Source organism: Mauremys mutica, chromosome 7 (genome assembly GCF_020497125.1).
Source record: "Mauremys mutica isolate MM-2020 ecotype Southern chromosome 7, ASM2049712v1, whole genome shotgun sequence".
Taxonomy (NCBI): Eukaryota; Metazoa; Chordata; order Testudines; family Geoemydidae; genus Mauremys; species Mauremys mutica.
In genome coordinates, this window is record NC_059078.1 from 69,895,280 (window position 1) to 69,915,152 (window position 19,873).

The following is a 19,873-nucleotide window of genomic DNA, read 5'->3' on the forward strand; positions in this document are numbered from 1 at the left end:
TTTACAATTATTCCTTTATGAAATAGAAATATTACATGTGTGACGCTTCCATCTGCCTTTGCAGAACTCATTGTGCCATGCAGGGTTCAGTTTCTTCTATATCTTTCTCTTTTATCCCATATAATTATCAGTCCATATATTTTAAATTGCGCCAAAGAAACAGGGCCAGATCCTCAGCTGGATAACTCCATTGGAGTCAAATGGAATAGCATTGAAGTTGATGATGTTACGCCCATTTCAACCAGCTGAGGATCTCTCCCAGTGATAGTGCAAGACGTTAAAAACAATTTAGTGTGGTCTAGTAATCTCAGCACAGACCTCAAAGGAGTTTGAGTCTTTATTCGCGCTCTGATGCTGATTTAAGCAATGTCTGCCTTTTAGGATGCTACGGTCAAATATGCTTGTCCTCAATAACTGACACTGAGATACTGAGTTTGAAGCATAATCATCCTCCAGCACAGTTCCCTCCCTTCTTTCCATGGCCCTGCTATAGAAATTTGAAGCTTCCTCCCCTATATGCATGGCCAAGCTCTAGCTCTCCCTTGTACCCCTCATGTCCACTCTTACCCAACTAGGGAGACAGCATGGTTCCCGTCAGCAGAATGTGACCAAACAGATTGTAGGCAGGAGTCCTGCTCCAGAACCGCCACTTAGCAGCCACAGACCTCATTTCTCCCTGGTGCTATGTCCACTGTGGGGTTCTCACCATACCCCCCCATGAAATTAACTAGTCCCTACAGCACAGCCCTTTTGGCAGATTTAATATTTACTACTGGCCTCTATTCCATGAGTAAGGAAACATATCAGCTTAGATGAATGGCTCAAAAGAGGACATATCTCAATTGAGCCTAATCAGCTCTGTCTTTAAACAGTGAAGAGGGGAGGGTCAAATGGTATCTAGGTCTCCTGAGGCAGAGCCCACTCTACCAGGTAGGAACACCTGTCCCTGCCCTCTCGATCTAGTTGTCAAAACAAAATGCAAACCCAAAAGTTGGAGGAAATCTTTTAATTTCTTATTACTTTGACAGGTTTAGTTACATATCCTTCATTCGCCTTTAACATTCCACCAGTGCCTATAGTATCTACTTTACTTTCCTACTACTCTCATTCCTTATTTTCCTCTCTGCTCTTTAGGCTTTCTTCATTTCTTTCTCTAGTTTCACTCTTTTCCAAGCTGACTCTGACATTTGGAAGAGTTTTCCACTTCCTGTCTCCAAAGCCCTCTTCCCTTTCAATCCTTTTATATCCCCACCACCGCCCCAGGAAACTTTCCTGCATTAGACTCTTTGAAAATTCCTTGTCCAAGCCATCTTGTTTTGAACTATTATCACATGCATTTTGTTTGTTTCAAGTTCCACAGAATAGGGACCAAGTCTTTTGTATTTGCAAAGGACCATGTATGCTCACAACAGTCCATAGACAGTTGATAACTTCACTGGAGTGTTATCTCCAAACACTGGTGAAAATCTGTGTTTCTCCACTTTTATAGAGCTCTTACCTTCCACTCTCTTTTCTCTTCTTTTCCCACCCCCATTTCAGTCATTTTTTCCATAACCTATATGATCTTATCACTAAAGTTAAAAAATGTCAGACCAGCAGATTACAGTTTTCTCTAATTTGAAGAATAGAAATGTCTTTTGCAACATGACATCTGACTGTATATTCCCATAGAAGGATCAGAACTGTAGGCATTGTACAGAGGTAACAGAAGGCTTGGTCCTGCTACCACTGAAGTCAATTGCAGAACTTCCACTGACTTCACTAGGAGCAGGATCAAATCCAGAATTGTGCTGATCAAGAAGAAATTGGAACTGTTATTCACCATCTTATGTTCTTGGATGGCATCCTCCAAATTGTCATGTAGCAATACTTGGTGTTCTGATGTCCTCTCTGTTTCCTTTTCTCCAGATGCCATGGAATTGTCTCACATATTTAGTTTCTATTACAATAGAATGATCAGTGGTGATGTGAGCTGTTGATTTTCTGCAGACTAAGATATCAGAAAGGTTGTCCGTGTTTATATTTTAAAAAAAAACAAAAAAACCCCACACCTCCACACACAACAACAGCTCTGTAGAAATAACAGAACTGAAGCCTTGGGAACATCCTTTTTTTGTTTGTTTTTGTTTTTTCCCCCCAGATTTTGCTTCCAAAGATCAAAATCTACCTCCCGATAACAACTCGGGGTTATTACAGATAGATAAAGAAAACATTTGTTTTCATTCTATATTGGCCATGTCAGCTTCCATTCCAAACATTTTCAAAGAGAAACCCCGAGGAGTCGTGTATAACTTGTCTGAAATGGTTTCCTATCTACCTTTGTTGCTAATACTGTAGAATTACTTAAGCAGTCAAAGCAGATAAAATCATTTGGTTCTTTTGCATTTCTACAGCTAGTTTTGCCATATGAAATTGGTCTTAAGATCTGATTTCTTGACTCATTCAAATTTTATTCATTTCTGCATTGTCCTAATCCTGCTTCTGAAATATTCACAGGAGGGAGGGGGGGAGACTGCAAAATTGTTTTACTGTGTGGCATCCATTCTGTGCTGTCTTGTGCATGCTTGCTCTTTTATGCCACCCACTCCTTTCCTTCATCTGCATCTCTCAGGCCCATTCGCCTTTTCAGTGGTTGAGATACTGTGTCAATTAGAGGGGCGGGAGGGTTAACAGAGCTGCCTCAGGAATTGATTCTTGTCCGCCTTTCTGAGCGGTCTGTGTGCACAGCAGCACATGATATGATTTTACACAATACCCAGTTAATATCGTACTCAGCAGCTTCCTAGGGAAGAGCTGGATTGGAAAATAAATAAATAAATAACGGTACTTCTCTGCAGACCAGAGGGAGTGAATGGACCAGAGCTAAATTTGGAACACTAAATCTTGGTTTCCAAATGCGTGCTCCCACACACATACATATATCCTCAGTCAGCTTTTCCATGTGACCCTGTTGAATCCAGTGCAGCTGTTATTTATAGATGGTAGGGGTAGTGATGGCATTATAATTTCAGTCCTGAACAGTGCTAAAAGATAGTGTTCTTCTGCAGTGATACAGGGCCAGATGCCCTCCACAAGAATTCAGATCGATGGCTCGTTTTGTAAATGTTCCAACTAACAGATGATTGCAGAATAGCCTTCCCCATCTTTTTATTTTCAAAGGCAGGAAATAAAGAATATTGTAAAAAATTAGAATGGGCTGTGATTATCACTGGCTTCTTCTCTGGACGTGCATAACAAAATTGAATCACCTGGTCCTTAAGTGATCATTCTTTTCTCTTCTCTTCCATTTCCCCATACAACCTGTTGTAACCCGAGGGAAAAAACTATGTGTTCCACTGAAGACAAAGACCAACTCTTTCCAGATCAGGCTGTCTAAAGTTAGGCTCCCAAATAATAACTGTTTGATATTCCAAGGTGCTGAGTATCTGTAGCTCCCAATGATTTCACTCAGACTTGTGTGTGCTCACTAAGTACCCGAGAAAATCTGTTGGTGTGTATTTAGGTTTTTGGTTCCTTATTTTAGTTCCCAGGTTTGAAAATTTAGGCCTACATAGAAAATATAATAGCTTTATTTTCTTTGACATATTTGTGGAAACTAAGCTTTGGAATATATAACAAATCATATATTCCATTTTCAATACCCCACCTGTATAATGCAGCCACTTCCGAGGTGAAACACAGGAGCTGTTTAACTGCAGTAGATAAACATGATGCATGCATGTGTAAGCATGAAAGGGGGTCAATTTATGAATTTGCCAAGATGTCATTTAGATTTTTAAAGCTGAAATCTAGCAAACTCGGTTTGGCAATATATAATTGAATCCAATAGAATGACACTTTTTAATTAAGTGTAGGGAGTGGTTAGTCTTACTAGTTTTAATGCTGGGGGGTTTTCAGGTCAACTTTTAACTTGAACAGTATTTCTCAAATCAGTACACTTGTTTATTCTTAACCAACCAACAATTTATTAATTCACCCAGAACCGCATTAATATACAATCAGCAGTTCACCACTCAAAAGTAAATGCAACCGTGTGTACTACATGCACAAATACAGTTTTGAGAGCAATTATCACAGACTAGAGTTGAGGCTTAGCAGTTATATCAAGAAACAATGCAAATTACCAAGATTTCTTATTACATGTACATATGATCATGAGTTCCCAGTTCTTTAGTACCTAATACATTTATCACACTTCCATGGGTATACCTGTCTTTAAGGAGCTTTGAAGCATATGGTTGCGTCTCTTTGACTAGATTAATCCCAAAGGGACAAGTTTAGAATATTAAAACAAATTGCTTAAAGTTATTGTTTTCAGTATTTCTTAGGCCAATTTGCTTGGACTTATAAAGGAGTTAAAATCTAAAATATGGTTACTTAAGGTATCACTAGAGAAGGTAGACTCAGCAAGATAACGTTTAGTTATTTATATTCAAAAGGAGAGGAGTGAGTAGTCTTTGAAATGAAATCTCACCTCTTCTTATCCTGTTCACCCTGGGATGGGGGGAGGGGCCTTTCCCACAGCCATTGTTCCCAGTCAACTTTCTTGAGCACATGGTGACTTCAGTTTATATAACCTAGTTTCAGGTCTTGTAGGAGGGACTCCTCCACACACGCCGTCCCCCACCCCCTAAGAGTGTGCTCCGGTTTTAGAGTTTTCAGTTTCTTTGCAGCTTCCATTGGTATCCAGTAGATGGTGGTAGTGTAGACAGATTTTTTTCAATCCTTTTCTTATCAGAGGCTTTTTAAGTCTGATCTATTTCAAGGATTATATTTCATTATTAGCCACTACTATCAGTTGGGATCCCTCCTTTTAAGCAATTTATCTTAATATCCCAAAGTTTATAGCTTCATTCGTATCTTTTAACGTTTATTTTTCCTTGTGCCAGTGCCAGACAATTCCTATTACTCAGGGGTGAAAGTAACTTAAAGGACTTACCGGTATGCTGGAGTCCTGAGCCGGGGCATGGCCTTAACCAGAAGAGGTGTGGCCTTTCACGATTTAAAGGCCCTGGGGTTGTGGCTGGGAGCCCCAGGGCCTTTAAATCACCCTGGAGCTACCAGCTGCAGAGGCAGCTGAGACCCCCAGGGCTCAGGGACGAATTAAAGGGCCCGGGGCTCCGGCCGCCACAGAGCTCCAGGCCCTTTAAATCACCGCGGGAGCCCTGCTGCCACTACCCCCTGGCAGCCGGGCTCAGGCAGGGATTTAAAGGGCCCGGTGCACCTGCCACTGCGGGGTAGCGGCGGCAGGGCTCCAGCGGTGATTTAAAGGGCTCGGGGCTCCCTGCAGTTGCAGGAGCACCGGGCCCTTTAAATCTCCGCCCAAACCCAGCTGCAGGAGCCCCGGGGCTCCGGCAGCGATTTAAAGGGCCAGAGGCTCCGGCCACTGCGGGGAGCTTTGGACCCTTTAAAGCACCGCTGGAGCTCTGGCAGCCAGGCTCGGGTGGCTCTTTAAAGGGCCTGGGGCTCCCCGCAGGGGCTGGAGCCCCAGGCCCTTTAAATCACCACCGGAGAAGCTGGTCCAGTCCGACATGACGTATCGGACTGTACTGGCTTACTTTCACTTTTGCTATTACTTCTACAGTGCAATTATTTACAATGATAACCAACACAATCCTTATAATCTTCTAAATTTGGAAGGCTTGTTACCAGAGGCTGTTGCAGTGGGGAAGGTTTAGGTTGGATATTAGGAAAACTTTTTCACTAGGAGGGTGATGAAGCACTGGAATGGGTTACCTAGAGAGGTGGTGGAATGTCCTTCCTTAGAGGTTTTTAAGATCAGGCTTGACAAAGCCCTGGCTGGAATGATTTAGTTGGGAATTGGTCCTGCTTTGAGCAGGGGGTTGGACTAGATGACCTCCTGAGGTCCCTCCCAACCCTGATATTCTATGATTCTATGATTGTGAAGGCCAAAACTATAAATGGGTTCAAAAAAGAATGAGTGAAGTTCATGGGGGATATAGGTCCATCATTGGCTATTAGACAATATGGTCAGTTGTGCAACCCCATGCTCTGGGTGTTCCTAAACCTCTGCCTGCTAGATGCTGGGACTGGACAACAGGAGATGAAGCACTGGCACTGGCCACTGTCGAAGACCGGATACTGAACTATATGGACCATTGGTCTGACCCAGCATGGCCATTCTTATATTAAGACAAGTACACTTTATTTAGGACTTACAATAGACATTTCCCACATGTAGAAGGATGTTGATCTGACTCACAAGGCAAACAAATGTGCAGATTCTAATTTGGGGTGCAAGACCTGGAGTACTTTTTAGCTAGATTGGGAGAGAGAAAGAGCTTTTATCCATATGCAAATTCTGAGAGATTCCTGTCTAGGTGATTAATGATCCTCTCGTTTAGCCATTTTAGTTTCTATTCTTGGGGAGAACTCCTGACTTTGGCTGATCTGTGGGTCCTTAGACAAAGTGTCTCATGTGATGCAGGCCATTTTTTTCTCTTCCTAGGTGGATCTTATTTTAGGAATAAACAGAAATGAATAGCTTTTCTAATTGTTACGGGTCAGAAGGAATCAGTAGTTATTAATCAATCAAGGCATATCTGTTCTATATATCCCTTACACATGTTCTGCATCATTCTAGCTACCCTGCATCATTAGGATTATGATTGACTTCAAATCTCTTGCAGGCTAAATAGTCTTCTGCAGTTATTTGCATATGAAAGACAAGGGGGAAACTGGATTTTGGTGATCAAATCAGGTGTCCACAGTGAACTGGGTGGATGGTCTCAGTTCAAGCAGTCAGGTGTCCATGTCACAAAAAAAATACCTCCACAGCTGACAGATTTCAAGACTGATTTTTTTTTTTAACAGTTTCAGTAAAATTGGCTAGGACCAAATGATCTTATCCTCCTTCTCTGTTCAAAAATAATATTTTCTATAGCTATCTATTAATAAAACTTTTATTTTTTTACACACATGGTAAAAGTGTAAAATTAAAGTTAAGTTGAGCCTTAAGCAAAACCCAAGAGCAGAAGTTCTTAAAATAGCTTTTGGGTCTTCTCCGGGAATTTGGCAGCATGATGTTAAGTTAGGAAATACATTTGTGCCATAAATTTTGGCTGCATAGTTTTCATATTTTTTTCTCCCTTTTTGAAAGTGTAGACAGATGTTTTATGGTTGTTGTATGAAAATGTTCCAGGGCCAGTATCGAAAATATGGGGTTAGAAAACTAACCTTGATGTGGTTGGTGTGGTTTTTCCTTCCACTGAGAGGAGGGAGTGTGGTCTCCTAGGAATGTGGACTTCTGGGTTCTCATCTTGATTCTGCCACTAGCAAAGTGACCTTGAGGAATTCCCCTCTTGTCTATGCTGTAGTTTCTCCATCTTTAAAATTTAGTCACCAAGTGTTTGTTCGGTGGCTTAGTTTACTGATCTTTGTTATTCCATAACTGAAATGTTATAGATATTTCAAGTAAAATTATTATTCTTTAAAAACAGAAAACAAGAAGGAATTCAAACTTAACTTTGCTCAAATGCAAAATCTTTGTTTTGAATAGCTGTGTAAAGTAATATGACAGAGCATAGATTTCCCATATGCTATACAATAAGCATCTAAACACCTTTCCTCACACTTGTTAGCATAAACAAAAATCCTTCTCAGAAGATGCTTTTGTGGTACTTGGCTAGCTCAGAGGATTTACAATGGGAAACACAGCTTCTCACCTTTGGGTCCCTGTAGGTTTGTTAAGTGAAAGTGATTTTCAGTCCATAGCAGTGAGCAGGAAGAAGGGGTCTTTAATTAATGAATTGAGTAGGTTGGGGCCACAGACTTGCCCCTCTCTTCTCCAGCTCCCCCAAACCTGCCACCCTTTTAAGTAAGAGAGATAACACAATTTTGCTGTATTCCAAAATCATGACTGAAGATGATCATCAGACTTCAATCTGTGTTTGGTATGTGACAGTTAAATATTGATTTGAAATCTGTCTAGCATTCATATAGATAGATATTTGACTGTATCTTCTGCATCGTATTTGTCCCTTGTGAGGATAGAAATGAAATAAATAAATAGCCAGCAGAATATTCTTTCTCCCCCAATGCCACAGATTGTCTGCCAGGATGATTTGTCAAAAGGAGTGTTGTAGACTCTGCTTGTACAGCAGAAGATACACCACCACCTAAAAGGTCTAAAAAATTCTGCATAAAGAAAATGTGAATTTGCCTTTAAACGCTACATGTACTTTATTGGTGTAGATCTGTGAAAGGCGCTGCATATGCCACAAAAGCCCTAGCACCTTACTGCATTTCTTGCTGAGATTAAAAAACAAAACAAACTGGGGGATGGTGCTCAACAGATATTTCTTCACAATTTTCATTGCATTGAGTAAGAAATATGAGTCTGCCAAGCTGCCTATTGAACTATCTGCTGCAGCTTAACTGCAGCAAGAAAACAGTAGTCCTATTGTGCTCCTACAGCAGTCTCTTGGGAAGCAGAAGGCATTGAAATTACTGAGCAGTTGTCTTGTCCCTTCCTCACCTGCCTTTGTAGCTGTAAATATAGTGTGTGCCTATAAATAACAGTTTGCTGCACCTTTAAGCACGTTCCCTAACAAGAGGAGGTGATTTACTGAGGTGATAAGCTGTAACTAATACTAGGGTATCATAATAGGTAAATAGATTAGCACAGTGCTTCTCTGTATTTTGCTTTCTAGGGAGTCCACTGGCTCATTCATTCATTGTAGATGCTTACTACAGCACATTGCAATACGTCGAGTTAAATCAGTTCCAGGATTGTTGCTATTGATGGTTGTATGTATAAAGCTAATGAAATGCATTAGTGAATCTATCAGATAGCATTGATTGTTTAGGATCTCTTCTTTTCTCCCTCAACACCTCTTCCCAATAAAAAAGTTATAATGGGCAGAATCCATTATTCAGTATCATGATTTTATATTTTGAAATGCATCATCATTTTGTTTTGGGGTTTTGAATGATGTGAAGTACAGTAAGTCGGATCATTTGCAGCAAGGTGTTAAAAACTGAATATGCATTCAGGGTTTCATCCATGGATTCCCCATCTTGGATTAATTACTTTTACATTCTTAGGAGTCTGACTTTTCTGGAGACTATGGATCTTTTAATTAGCCAAAGCATTGTTTATCTGTTCTGTGTTAATGACCTAAACCAAGGCTGCCCTCAGGGCAGGTAGTGATGCATTCTTCCGAGCATCCCTTGTCTGTGTAACAGGTGATCGCTCTGGGCTGAGCCAGGACCACTAAACTCATTTTACTAATTAAATTGTACTAGTCTTTCAACCTGATGCAGAAGCTTTCATTTTACCTATGAGCCCTTCCTGTTCTGTCATTCCTCAAATAATTTCTCTGTTCTTTCCAAACAGGCTGCTTCCTTTTCCCATTTCTCCTGCACCACCTAGTGACTGGTCTTTCGAATGGATTCCCTTTTTTGGTATATATGTCAGCACATATATAGGCACTTGCAATGACTGCACTACATCCTGGGTCCACATGAACATGCATAGCACTTTCTAAGATCATAGTTATCAGTATTTTATTAAAATGCTTTTGAAAAACATGTTTTTAATTTCAAGACAATGATTGATACACTTATAATTATGCAATACTTTGATCAAATATACAGGAGTATGTTTGGTGGAAACAATGTTGCACTGTGTGGACAACATATCAGTATAAAGGGGGGCTAACAAGATAGGAGCAATATTAAGGTATGTTGCCAACTCTCATGATTATTTTTTATCGCAAGTCTTGAGCTATCGAGTGTTTTTCTTTAAAGCCCCAGACTCTAGACTCAAGTGATTATACAAACATCTCAGTGTTTTAGTAAGTTTGTAGCCCACATGGCTGCAGAGAGATGTTATTCAAGTGTCTCTTAAAAATCAGAAGGAAATTAAAATAACACTATATGAATGTGTGTGTATTATATAATGTTTTTAAACCATTGTTCATGACTTTTTGAGGCTTAACTCATTTAAATATGAGGGTTTGGCAATACTGGATCTTAAATATGCAAAAGGCTATAAAATGGATGTAATAGGACATGATTTTAATATTGAGAGGATATGGGTCAAACTCTGCCTTCAGGTATGCACATGTGAAGGCATCATGTGGCACTATATTTGTAAGTCCCCCTGGAAGAATGAAAGTAAGACCATAAGGCTAGATGGCAGGAGCTGACACCATTGAAAGTACCTTTCCTAACTTTCAAATATATTTTTCTCACTTTTTCAACAACTCCTTGGCTGCTTGTAAATGAAATTGCTCCCCCCATTTCCAACCCCCCTCCCACTGATTCCATTTTTCTCCATTTAACAAACATACAGGCCTGTTGCTATGGGTTTTGGTGTTGGTTTGCTCCTGTCATCCAATTTAGCAAGCTAGCATTAATTTGTTTTAATAAAAATACTGAAATCCTTAAAATAAAATAATCACATGAAGAATTACACGAGTTGTACAAAAGAGAAGTAGGTCAAATATTGTGCCAATCAACTGTGAGAATGTCCCTTTAAGAAAAATAAATGGGGAATACACTAAAACTTTCAGCCCATCATTTGGTTGCCTGTATATGCTGCTTTGGTATGACCTGGCAAAGCCTGTGTGACTGAGTATTGTGGGAAAAGTCAATTTTAGTATTTTAACCAGAATATCCTTTATATTTGGGTTTGGGGTGGGGATATGGCAGCATAAAGAATTCCTGTTCTACCCTTGCAAACGTTGACTTTTTATTTTAACAAGCAAGCTACATTATTATATTCAAGGGGCATTGTAGCAATGCAGCATAGGAACACAATTTAAATCAATCATTAAACTGCAGCAGAAAGAGGCTGTGAGGGGTAGTGTGGATGGTCCATCTGCAAAATCTGTGCTCGTGTATTACAAGGAGGAGGGGTTAGAGGGTGTGGGGAGAGAAAAAGCAGCTGCTTGGCTGTTCTCTGAGAGGGAGAGACTGACTGTTGGCACCATCTGTAGCTGTCCTTTGTGCTTGCTTCTTTATCTGTTCATTATAGTGATGCTGAATTTCTCGTGCTTTGAGTTTCAATGAGTTGAGATGTGCCTAATACTGTCAGCACAAAAAGCTGAAACTAAGTACACTAAAGATGAATAGTGTAATCTGTAAATTCATTTTCATCTTACTTGAATAGGCAAAGGAAGTAATGTTCTTCAGAATCCAGCTGTACCAGATGCATGTGTGGCGCATTTCATCTCACCATACTAAGTGCAAACCAGTATAAGGGGGGGGGGGGAAGTTGCAACATTTCAAACAGACAATGGCAAAATCACTGAGGGAATGTCTACACCGGGGTAGGCAACCTATGGCACGCGTGTCGAAGGCGGCACGCGAGCTGATTTTCAGTGGCACTCACACTGCCCGGGTCCTGGCCACCGGTCTGGGGGGGCTCTACATTTTAATTTAATTTTAAATGAAGCTTCTTAAACATTTTAAAAACCTTATTTACTTTACATACAACAATAGTTTAGTTATATATTATAGACTTATAGAAAGAGACCTTCTAAAACATTAAAATGTATAACTGGCATTCGAAACCTTAAATCAGAGTGAATAAATGAAGATTCAGCACACCACTTCTGAAAGGTTGCCGACCCCTGGTCTACACTGCAGTGTAAGCCCAGGATTTGAACTCGGGCTCAAGCCTAACCCCTCTTCAGTCTACACAAACATTGCACTAACCCCAGGTCCAAGGACCCCATGGTGTTGGAGGGTCCAAACTAGAGTCAAGCCGGGACCCAGAGTTCAAGACCAACTGCTTTGCAGTGTTGACACAACCCCACTGGACTCATGATCTGGGAGTCCACCAAAAGAACCCCACTGGCCGATTTTTTGTCCTCTGGACAGTAAAGTTTTCCCACACTGCATTACAAACACAAGGCTAGAGTGACCACATTTTGGGAGAGTGCTAGGGAGTCTGGGGTACGGGTGGTTGGACTCAGGCCTGCATAATGCAATGTAGATCCTGTAGCCTCAGGCTGGGACCCAAGGGTTCTGCAGTTCCTAATCTAGGGTTACAAATGTAGATGCTCAAGTCCTAGCTTAACAAACCCAGTATCGGCTACCTCAAGTTCCAATTACCCAGGGCTTACATTGCAGTGTAGGCATACCCAGAGGGGTTTTCTCTCTCCCACCCTCCGCTTTGATGGAGATAATGGTGGATTTGACATTTTTTGAGACAGTTCTGAACCAGTCTCTTTTCATTCAATGCACAAACACAAATTATTATTATACATCGTACATGACTGGGAAATGTCCCAGGAAAGGAAAGGTTAAACCTCTCAGTAATGAGCACATTTGTTATGTTTTATACCTTCAAATTCTTACTTTCCAAAAATGTAAGTCATCTCCGGATAATTTGTAGCATGTAACTGTCTCCCTTATCTCAAAAGCCTGGCCATTCTCTGACATTTACATTTCACCTTTACAAATGTGTGCATTTGATATTAGTAATGATAATAACTCATTAATATCTTACCTTCTCTCCCTACTCAATGCGATGTTATCTCATTTCCATTGCAAATTATTTGGCCAGGAGTTAACTCTGTTTTTTCAAAGCAGGTACTGGCTTTGTTTGCAAATTCATGTCCTCAAATCCATTAGGAGGCTGCTTTTTATCTTTATTTGTCAAGCACTTATATGTATGCACTAGGAACAGCTCCCTCCTCACATCAAAGCCACGTCTAAGATGGACGGTTTCCATTCGACACCATAGTAATTACACTCAGCTGTGGAAGTGCTCAGCATCCGCTATTATTCTGACATGGCTGCATTTACAGCTCGGCAGAACACTTTGTTCATTTTTCTCAGAACTCAAGTAGCCATAGTGTGCATGAGGAGACTATGTTAGGCAGTGATTTTTATCTGCAGGTGGCTTGAAAAGGGGATGGGAGGAAAGACCCTTTGTCACTGGCACATAAGTAATGACATGCCAGGGATAAAAGGTGAGTATAATTTGATCAAATGTTTGTTGACAGATTCCTTGGCTATAGAGAAGCAGCTTAGAATGACACTCGTTGCTAGAACATTTAGGCACAGTGCTCAGTGGGAATGCTTTCTATAGGCTAGATGTGATGCTAACAATTTCAGAGTAACCATATTTAGTTATATAAAGAATCAGTATCCCCTTCTTGTCATAGAAGGATTCTAAAGTACCTCGCAAAGCACCATTATTGACCTTGCATGTGGTAAATACAAAGAAATTACTACATCCTCAACACCCTGATGTGTGTTTACTTTTCTTTAATAGAATTGGTTTTATTAAATATTTCTCTGGTTTGGCCAGTAGATTTTTTTTTTAATTTCTAGTGTTTTTATATAGAGACACATTTTTCTGTGTTCCTGTCAAAATCTGAGAATCTTACACTTTTCACAGTGTAACTTTCCAATTACATCCTTTGAAACTGGTTCTGATAATTATCAATTACACCACTTTTGAGTGTATAATGGAAGAAGAAGGTGAGGTCCTTTTAAATGATGGGTAATTATGGTATCACACCATTACAAAAAGCATACAAGTGAAAATAAACATCCATGTAATGGACATCTCCTCACCTGTGTCACTTACATTGGTAAATCTGACATTATGTTTTAAACCTCATCTATTTTTGACTATTTATACCACATGTTTATTTTAGACTGGCTTTCTGGTTTTTGCCCACTAGAACAAATTGTTGTTTGGGTACACAACAAATTGTTGTTTGTAGGGAAACATCTACATTTAAAACCTTTTAATTGACATTCAAAACCGTTTTTTTCGGCATGAAGATCTGCAAAATCCTCTTTTAAGGAAGAACAAAATAGACCCTTCCGTTTGACAAAGTTTTTTGTATCAACCACAAAATTTTGCAGTTGGTCTGAGCTGTATCTTATTGGAATTCTTCACCCACCACTTAGCGCAAAAGATCTTTAATTACATTTCACAACAGTTAGTTATCATATTGGAATTTAAAAGGGCAGCTCCTTGCTTTAATCACTTTTCTATGAAGATGTACTGGATAAAATCCTGCTTCACTGCAATCAATGGAGCCTAGATTGTGCTCACTGTTATTTGTAGAGGCTCTGTTTATCAGAATTGGTGTGCTTTTTGTAACACAGGCCAGAATTTTAGTGCCTCTAAAGATCAGGCCTCTTATTTAGGTGCCTAAGGCCCCAATTTATCAAAGCGTGTAAGCATGTGCTGATCTGTGAATATATGAGTAGTCCCATTGACCAAAGGAATATTCACATACTTAAAGTTTGGCATATGTTTAGGTGTTTTGCTGAATTAGGCCTCAAATATGGATCCAGGTGTCTAACTTTAAGCACTCACATTTGAATATCTTGGCCATTCTGTTTTGTAAGCTCATTCACAGTTGGAGTAGGTAATATAATGTTGCAAATTAAATCCAACACCTGATTTTTCTTTTGTAATCTGTGTCTTCTGCAATAAAATTTCATACAAAGAAATTGCAGTATTGTCAATCGTACGGAATGATACTATTTTAGTTATGCGAGAAGGCAAAGAACAGCCATCACAATAAATCATATATAAGACTGGCTATATTAAGAAATGCTGATTGTGCAGATTGTGGAGATTATCTATAATAAACTAAATCCAAACTAGAATAACTAGCAGAACTAAAACTATCATCCGCTGCCTATTAACATTAGAGGTGGAATGGAATGTGGGAGACTGTAGAAAGAAATCATGATTTCTCTTGCTCCCCTCTCCTTATGTACCGATGATCTCATCTCTGTTTCTCCCCTTCTCATAGTTCTTCCCCTTTTAGTGTAGCAACATATTCTTCGTATGATGGTAGTGGCTCATGGGGAAAGTTTTCAGAACTGGTGTATGTCCATTCAGTTAGTGACTAATGTGGTTAAAATATCCTGCACCTCAACACAGCTGCATTCTTCATTAATTTGTACACCTTCATTTTGTTCTGTTTGCATAGCGCTGCTTTCGTCGTGGTGTGAGGAGTTGGGACGGCTCTTGCTGCTTCGTCACCAGAAAAGCCGGCAAAACGATCCTCCCGGGAAGCTACCCATGCAACCCCCCATGAACTCTATGAGCTCCATGAAACCCACACTCTCTCATAGGTGAGTCACACAAGCCTGCTATTACGAGAGTAGATGCATATACAAATTCAGTGAGAAATCTTTTAACTGAAATGCTTATTACCATGACAAATCGGGAGGAACTGGTTGAGACTTTGCAAGTGGAAGGCAGCTTGGATGAAAGTGATCATGAGATGGTAGAGTTCATGATTCTAAGAGCTGGTAGGAGGGAAGATAGAAGAATAAAGATAATGGATTTCAAGAAGGCAGGCTTGACCAAATTCAGGGAGTTGGTAGGAAAAATCCCATGGGAAGCAAGTCTAAGCGGAAAAACAGTTTGAGAGAGTTGGCAGTTTTTCAAAGAGACATTATTAAGGACACAAAAGCAAACTATCCCACTGCATAGGAAAAATAGGAAGTATGGCAAGAGATCACCCCGGCTTAACCAGGAGATCTTCAATTATCTGAAACTCAAAGAAGAGTCCTACAAAAACTGGAAACTAGGTCAGATTACAAAGAACAAAAGCATGTAGGGATAAAATTAGAAAGGACAAGGCACCAAACGAGATTAAACTAGCTAGAAACATAAAGGGTAACAAGAAAACATTCTACAAATACGTTAGAAGCAAGAGGAAGACCAAGGACAAGGTAGGCCCATTATTCAATGAGTGGGAAAAAACAATAATATAAAATATGGAAATTGCAGAACTGGTAAATGCCTTTTTTGTTTCAGTTTTAACCAAAAAGGTTAGTAGAGATCAGACATCTAACATAGTGGACACTAGGGAAAATGAAGTAGCATCTGAGGCTTAAGTAGGGAAAGAACAAATTAAAAATTATTTAGACAAGTTAGCTGTCTTTTGAGTTGGTAGGCCCTGATGAAATCCTAGAATATTGAAGGAGCTGACTCAGGAAATATCTGAGCCATTAGCATTTTTCTTTGAAAATTCTTGGAAGGGTGGAGAGATTCCAGAGGACTGGAAGAGGGAAAATATAGTGCCAATTTATATAAAGGGGAATAAGGACAACCTGTGGAATTACAGACCAGTCAGCTTAACTTCAGTCCTTGGAAAGATAATGGAGCAAATAAGCAAGCAATCAAGATAAGTAACAGTCAAGAACAAATCATGAACATGTTTTCTCAAGAACAAATCATGTCAAACCAACCCAACAGCTTTCTTTGACAGGGTAACAAGCCTTGTGGATGGGAGGAAGTGGTAGATGTGGTACATCTTGACTTTAGTAAGGCTTTTGATACTGTCTTGCATGACCTTCTCATAAACAAACTAGGGAAATGCAACCTAGATGGAGCTACTATAAGGTGGGTGCATAACTGGTTGTAAAACCATTCCCAGAGAGTAGTTATCAGTGATTCACAGTTAACCTGGAAGGGTATATTGAGTGGGTTCCCGCAGAGGTCAGTCCTGGGTTCAGTTCTGTTCAATATTTTCATAAACGATGTAGATAATAGCAGAGAAAGTACACTTACAAAGTTTGTGGATGATACCAAGCTGGAAGGGGTTGCAAGTGCTTTCGAGGATAGGATTAAAATTCAAAATGATCAAGACAAATTGGAGAAATGTTCTGAAGTAAATAGGATTAACTTCAATCAGCACAAATGCAAAGTGCTACACTTAAGAAGGAACATCAACTGCACATATACAAAATGGGCAATGGCTGCCTAGGAGGGAGTACTGTGGAAAGGGATCTGGGAGTCATAGTGGATCATAAGCTAAATATGAGTCAGCAGTTTAACTCTGTTGCAAAAAAAAGCAAACATGATACTGTGATTTATCAGCAGGAGTTGTTGTAAGCAAGACATGAGGAGTAATTCAGCTCTACTCCACACTGATAAGGCCTCAACTGGAGTATTGTGTCCAGTTCTGGGTACCACATTTCAGGAAAGATGTGGACAAATTGGAGAAAGTCCAGAGAAGAGCAACAACAATGATTAAAGGTCTAGAAAACATGACCTATGAGGGAAGATTGAAAAACTTGGATTTGTTTAGTCTGGAGAAGTGAAGATTGAGGGAGGACATAACAGTTTTCAAGTACATAAAAGGTTGTCACAAGGAGGAGGCAAAATATTGTTCTTCTTAACCTCTGAGGATAGGACAAGAATCAATGGGTTTAAATTGTTATCAGGGTAGTTAAGCAATGGATTTAATAGTTATCAGGGTAGTTAAGCACAGGAAAAAATTGCATAGCAGATTGCAGAATCTCCATCATTGGGGGTTTTTAAGAACAGGTTAGACAAACACCTGTCAGGAATGGGCTAGTTTTTACATAGTCCTGCCTTGAGCGCCGGGGGCTGGACTAGATCACCTGTTGAGATCCTTTCCAGTCCTACACTTTTATGATCCTATAACGAAGGATAGCTAAAATGGTTCATTCACCGATTGGAACTAGAGACATCAGCAATACTAAATAAGCTAAATTTTCCGCATTGCTAACTACCCAGTACGTGGTGATGTGACTTTTCCATTTCCCAACCTGAGTTCAGGTTTAGCAAAGAAGCATGTAATTGGCCCCCTGAGACATCAAGCCTTAAGCCCCACCCTAAGGAGGCAAACTGTACTGACGTTAATTAAAATAACACTGCTGTGCATCACTCCTCAGATGTTTTCCAATGGAATATTTAAAGAACACTGCTTTTTCTCTGGGCTGCAAACGTTTTTTTGAAGGTTTTTTTCTTTTAGGTTCCATGGTGATGGTTTCATTAGAAATATCTGTATAGATTAGAGTAGATTGGATGTTGCATCAAGGTGTTAATATTATGGGGTTAATCAGGGAAATGAGAACCTTCACTGCACTCTAATGTCATCAGTCAGGAGAAATTCATAAAAGAATGATCACATTTGAGTGGAAAAGTGAGCCCCAAGGATTGTCTGAGGAGAGACTAAAGCATGCAGGATATGAAACCTCTAGTTCCCAGCTAGCTGGGAAAAGAGCAGTGGTATTGCTTCAGGTCAATGAGAGATTGGGAGGATTCATGCAGGCAACATCAGACATTGGAACTGCATCCCTTATGTTTCTGTTTTTATTTATTTTTAACATCACAAACCAAAAATAATTTCTACAGCTGCTCTGTTTATAGCCAAAATGTAGGAAACTTCTATTATTAAACCACGATAACACTGTACATTAAGTCGAATTGCCACTTTATGCCTCCACTTTATGCCAATGTGTTTGATATGTATTTTCAGGTTTGGGTTTTGGGGTTTTCCTTTTGTTTTTGTTTTGGTACATTTCTGTTTCATTAATGGAAAAAATACGGAAGCTACACATCATTTACTAAAAGTAATACCCCTTATTCTAATAAAACTGATTTTAGTGATATGTGACTAGGCTGCTTCTTTTCTAACTTAGCTTATGAAATTATTTGGATCAAATACTTAATTACATTAGCTTGATGAAAACAAATTTCTTACTAGAAAACCCCTTTGATTCTAAAAATAATAGTTGGGCTCCTGCTGTTTGGACTTTAAATAAACTCCTGTCCTCTTTTCATCATCCAAGATGAAGTCAAATGGGAAGTCTGCATAGTAACACACTCTTATTGGGACCCACAAGAGCTAGTCAGTAGAGCTGGGAAAGACAGAATGGTCCAGTGTCTAGGGCACTAGTATGGGACTTGGACACTTGAGTTCAATTCCTTGTTCCACTACAGACTTGTTGTGTGACCTTGGGAAAGTCACTTAGTTTTTCTGTGCCTCAGTTCCCCACCTGTAAAATGAAGATAATAGCACTGCCGTACCTCCTAGGGGTGTTGAGGATAAATACATTAAATATTGTGAGGCTCTCAAATAGTACAGTAATGGAGACCATATGAGTAGCTAAGAGGGATAAAAAAAAGCAATCAGCAATAATCCTGTATGGCTGTCATCCAGTGAACCAGCCCACCATGTATGATAGTGTAAATAATATGTCCTGTCAAAGCCTAGAGTTAGATTCTAAGATTGTTAGGTCTTGAAATACCTGATGGACTTATTTCAGGTTTCAGAGTAGCAGCCGTGTTAGTCTGTATCCGCAAAAAGAACAGGAGTATTTGTGGCACCACAGTTCCTGAGTTCATTGCACCTCTGACCCCTTTGTGGACTCTCTGAGGGCATCCCACTTAAATCTTAGGCCTCTAGCTCTCACCTTTCTCAGGCAGAGTCCTGCAACACACTCCTTGTATACCAGGGAGTTGGTCTACAATTCCATTCACAGTGATCACCTTAGCAAGTCTGATTTGAGTTCAGCATCTCCTGTCCTGTTCTCTCAGGAGCAATGACCATGGTTTTCCAGTGCTTTTTAAAGCAACTATGATTTATTCAGAACATAAGCATTACAGAGAAAACTTATCTTAAAAACCATAAACAGTTTACATGCAGGCCTTAGCTTACAAGGCAGACATCCCTCTCCCACCTGGAGACCCTGACAGGGTTCAAAGTCTGTCCTTGTTGGTCTCAGCATGTCACTTCTTATATTGAGTGAGAGTGACCTCCCTCTCTATGTCAGGCTGGTCACTTTACACAGTTCTCCTTTCTTTGTGTATCAGGTCTTTTAAACCAGGTTACACTAGTACATGCAGTTTCCCCCAAGGGTTGAGGTTACTGGCCTAGGAATTTGTATTACCCCCAGTGATTTTTGTTCCTCTAGGAAACTCCTGTAACTCCTCCATGGGGTTAAAATAAAATCCCTAGCCCATACTGATACATATAATGTTTATGAAATCAATAGTATAGTCTTTGGGTATTCCATAATAGGTCACTGCCTGTACTAACGCATACCCTCCAGTTATGTTCACAAGTGGGCATGTCCAGTTGAACACCACGCGTCTCTCTCT

General features: G+C 39.9%; 1 protein-coding gene across 6 annotated transcripts in view; it reads left to right on the forward strand.

The window, feature by feature from the left end:
- Positions 1 to 19,873, forward strand: part of ZMIZ1 (zinc finger MIZ-type containing 1) — a 525,799-nt gene that overhangs the window by 444,859 nt on the left and 61,067 nt on the right. For all 6 annotated transcript variants that reach the window (XM_045023882.1, XM_045023878.1, XM_045023879.1 and 3 more), the window contains one exon: positions 14,940 to 15,084. In XM_045023882.1, the coding sequence (XP_044879817.1) occupies positions 14,940 to 15,084 (145 nt within the window). The remainder of the gene's footprint in view (positions 1 to 14,939; positions 15,085 to 19,873) is intronic.